The following is a 4,087-nucleotide window of genomic DNA, read 5'->3' as shown; positions in this document are numbered from 1 at the left end:
GGGCCCAAGGTGCAGACGTCCAAGTGAGCAAAATAAATAAAGTCAACATGGAGGGGGCAGGATGCCCTGGGCAAATAGAAAGAGAGGCCGGGGCTGTAGCAGTCTCACCCTCAGCCCCTTTGCTAAGGGGAAGGAGGTGAGGCTGGGCAGAGCCCTGAACCTGGATAAGGCCCAAGACAAAGAGGACCCCTACCCATCCCCCACTGTCCCCACCCCCACCCAGGGACTCTCATCCCTAGGCAGCAAAAAAGAAGTGAGGATGGGGGCCCCTGGGCTTTGGTCCATCCATCCAAGGCTATGCCTCCTGCCACTCTGGCTTAAGGAGTCCTCCCCTTCCTCCGCCCTCCCCCCCTTGCCTTCACTGAGGTCTCCCTCAGGAGAAGCCATGTGGCTGGTGGTTCTGGGATGGAGGCAGGCCATGGATGGAGGGGCCGCTGGATAGTCCCCTCCTCCAGGGGAAGGGGACAGTGCTGAGGACTCTGGACCCAAGACACTCAGTAGTGCCAGCTAGCTCCCCCCCACCCAGCCCCATCCCATCCCATCCCTGACGTTCCCCACTCCCTGTTGACTGACGCCTGCTCCTTAAAGCTCTCCCATCCCACTGGGATGGCCCTAGACCCCACTTCAATCTTGAGCCTCTGGGAGTAAGGCCGGGCTGTGGATCTCTTCCTCTTCCCGGAAGTAAGCCGGTTTTCCCTGGGAGCTGGGAGACTGCTGAGCCTTCAGGGGACACGAGGCCACCATGTGGCTGATGCTCTGGCAGAAGTGGCATTTCTTGGGCTGGGGTGGCAGCTTGCACTCCTTGGCATGATGATCCAGCCCTCCGCAGTTGTAGCACCTGGAGTGGGAAGGAAGAGCTCACACACCTGGACAGTCCAGATGTGCCTATCCTGGCATGAGCCCTCACAGCAGAAGGATTCTACAGGGCAGCTACTTCCTAGAAAAATGGCCCTTGCCTTGCCCCAGGATACCCAAAAGACTTAAGTCTTCTGGAGCCTTAAAGCAGCTGGGCATTTTCCCCCCAAGAAGTCTTCATCTTCTTGCCCTTTAACTTTGAGTCAAGTCTGCTAAAGGAAGAGAATCTCATTGTTAAATGCCTCCCAATTCACGGAGCACATGCTGCCAGATCCATCGCCTTTGTTCAAGCTCTCTCAGCCTCAGGTTCTTCAGCAATAGAGTAGGAAAAATAACACCACTGAGCTCCCAGGATTTCAAACCTTAGGACTAACTAGGTAAATGTTAGTTGTTATTATTATTTAAACCCTTATCTTCTGTCTTATAATCAATACTAAGTAATTGTTCCAAGACAGTCAAGCAGTGGGCTAGGCAATTGGGGTTAAGTGACTTGCCCAGGGTCACACAGTTAGGTGAGGCTGCTTCTGAACCCAAGACTTCCCATCTTCAGGCCTGGCTCCCTAGACACTGAGCCACCTAGCTGCCCCTACCTCTCATTAATAGGAATGTGGATAGCCTAAGCCACAGGATGTCGAGGTGGATGACTTGTCCCATCTGTCCTTCCCATCCCCATACCTGTCTCCTTTGGATCTGCGTTTCTGCAATGTTTTCCCCTTGGGCCGTCTCTCGCTCCCAAGGCAGAACACCCCACCAGGCCCTGTCACCCGGATGGATTCGAGGCCCTTTGCTGACTTCTTAAAGGTGAACTCCACGGCTTCCCCTTCCTTCAGGCTGCGGAAACCTTCCATATGGAGCTTGCTCTGAGGGGTAGGAAGACATAGAAAGCTTTAGATGACCTGCACTGTGACTTTTGTATCTCCTCCAGCACCTGGGACAGTGCCTTGCACAGCACACACACACACACACACACACACACACACACACACACACACACACACACACACACACTCTGATTTATAAATGCTTGTTAAAAGGGAGAACTTTATCTGGGTAGAAAGGGATTGTAGGAATTCACACCTGGTGGTGGTGGTGGGAACTGTAGAAGCTTCTAGATCCACCTGGGGGACAGACCAGCTCCCCTGGGACAAAGCCAAAGGCATTGCTGATACTAAAAATGCAAAGATCATTTCCATTATGGATAGATGTCTATTCTAGATTATAGCTGGGAAATAACACACTTTGCCCTCGTTGACACCAAGATCTTCTTTAGCGCCAGCATTCTCCTGGTGGTGCTAGTATGTATGATCACAGAAGACTGTAGCCTAATGGAGAGCTATCTAGAGGTGGAGGTGGTGGTGGTGGTGGTGGTGGCAGAGTGGGGTGGGAGGTGTAGAAAACCTTACTTAAGATAACAGCAGAAAAGATTTCATTGAAAAGCAGAATGATGGGAAAAGGAGTTGTGCCCAGTCAACCCTATATCATATGTCAAAGATAGGACTTGAACTCAGGTCTTTCCTGACTCACAGCTCAGAGTGACAGATAACGAGTTAAGAATTTGAGTGATTCCCTAGAAACCCAAGAACATTAAAAGACCTAAAGAGAGGTCTCGAGAAAGGTTAACCTCTGTACTGGGGGCCAGAGAAGGCTTCTACATCTCACAAATTACAAGTGTGAATGCATGATCAAAGATGTCCATAGTAGATAAGAGTGGAGAGATCTGGAGTCAGGAAGACCCTGAGTTCAAATTCAGCCTCAGATACTTACTAGCTCTGAGAACCTGGCCAAGTCAGGTAACTTCTGCCTCGGTTTCCTTATCGATATAATGGGGATAATAGCACCCAATTTCAAATGCTCCCTTCTGTCTCAAAATCTATCTTCCTATCAAGATCAATCACCAGCCCCAAACCACAACTTGTGTTTTAACAGTTACAAAATCATCTAGAGATATTCTTTCTGCAGATACGGACCTGGGAGCAGACAACCCAGCTGCCTTCTCATTGCTGACACCTTAAAGAGCTCATATATCACATGTCCCAGCTTACCCCCCAAAGTCACACAGAAATTCACAGGCTGGAGCAACTGGGTTGCTCAGTGGATAGAGCCAGACCTGTAGACAGGAGGTCCTGGGTTCAAATCTGGCCTCAAGACACTTCCTAGATGGGTGACCCTGGGCAAGTCACTTAATGCTCTTCTGCCTTGGAACCAATACTTAGTATTGATTCTAAGATAGAAAGAAGGGTTTTAAATATATATATATATATATACTGGCTGCTCTGCACAAGTAAAGGATCCCTTCAACTTGTTAGGAGTGGAGCTTCTGGTTTCGTGGCAGTCTGTTTTAATAGAAAGAACTCTAGACTTAGTTACTAGTTATTTTAAAAGTGGCTCCTTATTGCCTATAGGACAAAAGTCTTAACCTGGAATTCTAGGCGAACCATAATCTGGCTCCAACCCACCTCTTCAGCATTAATGCACATCATCCAGAATTCATCTTACCCTTCTCTCCCACCTTCATGCATTCAGACATTTCTTCCTCTGCCCTGACATACTCCCTCCTCCCCTCTCTTCAGTTTTGCCTGTTGACATTTTTTTCTTTGGAGGCCCAACTCAGGTATAAACTCTTCCAAGAAGCTTTTCCTAACCTCCTTTCCATGAATGTTCTCTTCTTCCTCAGCATTCATAGGAATGACCCAGATTTTTATCATCTGTTGTATTGACCTGAATTTCAGTCCAAGCTCTGCTAACCAGCTGGTCCTGGGAAAGTTCCTCTCAGCATCTCAACCCCAATTTCATCTGTAAAATGGGGCTGGCTATTCCACCTTAGAGGACTGAGAAGAAAAGTACTATAGGTACATTGTAAACTGCCAAAGGTTCCTTGAGTGGGGCCCAGGCCCCTAGGAGTTCTATAACTCACACTTACCTTTTCCCTCATGTCTTCCTTAGGAAAACAATGGCAGAACAAAACAGAATCAATCAAACATAAGATAGTCACACCAGGGCCATAAATCAGTAATAAGTCAGTTATCTTGACTCTTCTGGATCATTCCACTTGGATCCCTCCACCCTCTTAGCCCTTTTTCTTTGGCCTTTTGCTCCTGAATCTTCTTTCTAGCTAAAGTTTACCTCCCATCCCAGTTAATGTCCTAATTTTAGGTCTCTCTAGTCTTTATCTCCCAGGAAAGTCACTGTACACTTCTGCAATCTCCAATCTATTAAAAGCATGTACTGGGGG

The 4,087-nt window shown here is 48.3% G+C and overlaps 1 protein-coding gene across 1 annotated transcript in view; it reads right to left on the bottom strand.

The window, feature by feature from the left end:
• Nucleotides 1–624: 624 nt before the first annotated feature.
• Nucleotides 625–4,087, bottom strand: part of LIN28A (lin-28 homolog A) — a 6,420-nt gene continuing 2,957 nt past the window's right edge. The window contains exons 2-3 of the mRNA XM_044668740.1: nt 1,531–1,715; nt 625–838 (exon numbers count right to left, since the gene is read on the bottom strand). Of these exons, the coding sequence (XP_044524675.1) occupies nt 625–838; nt 1,531–1,715 (399 nt within the window). The remainder of the gene's footprint in view (nt 839–1,530; nt 1,716–4,087) is intronic.

Source organism: Gracilinanus agilis, chromosome 3, assembly GCF_016433145.1.
Source record: "Gracilinanus agilis isolate LMUSP501 chromosome 3, AgileGrace, whole genome shotgun sequence".
NCBI classification, from domain to species: domain Eukaryota; kingdom Metazoa; phylum Chordata; class Mammalia; order Didelphimorphia; family Didelphidae; genus Gracilinanus; species Gracilinanus agilis.
The sequence above is the reverse complement of the archived record's forward strand: the minus strand, read 5'-3'. Positions and strand labels throughout refer to the sequence as shown.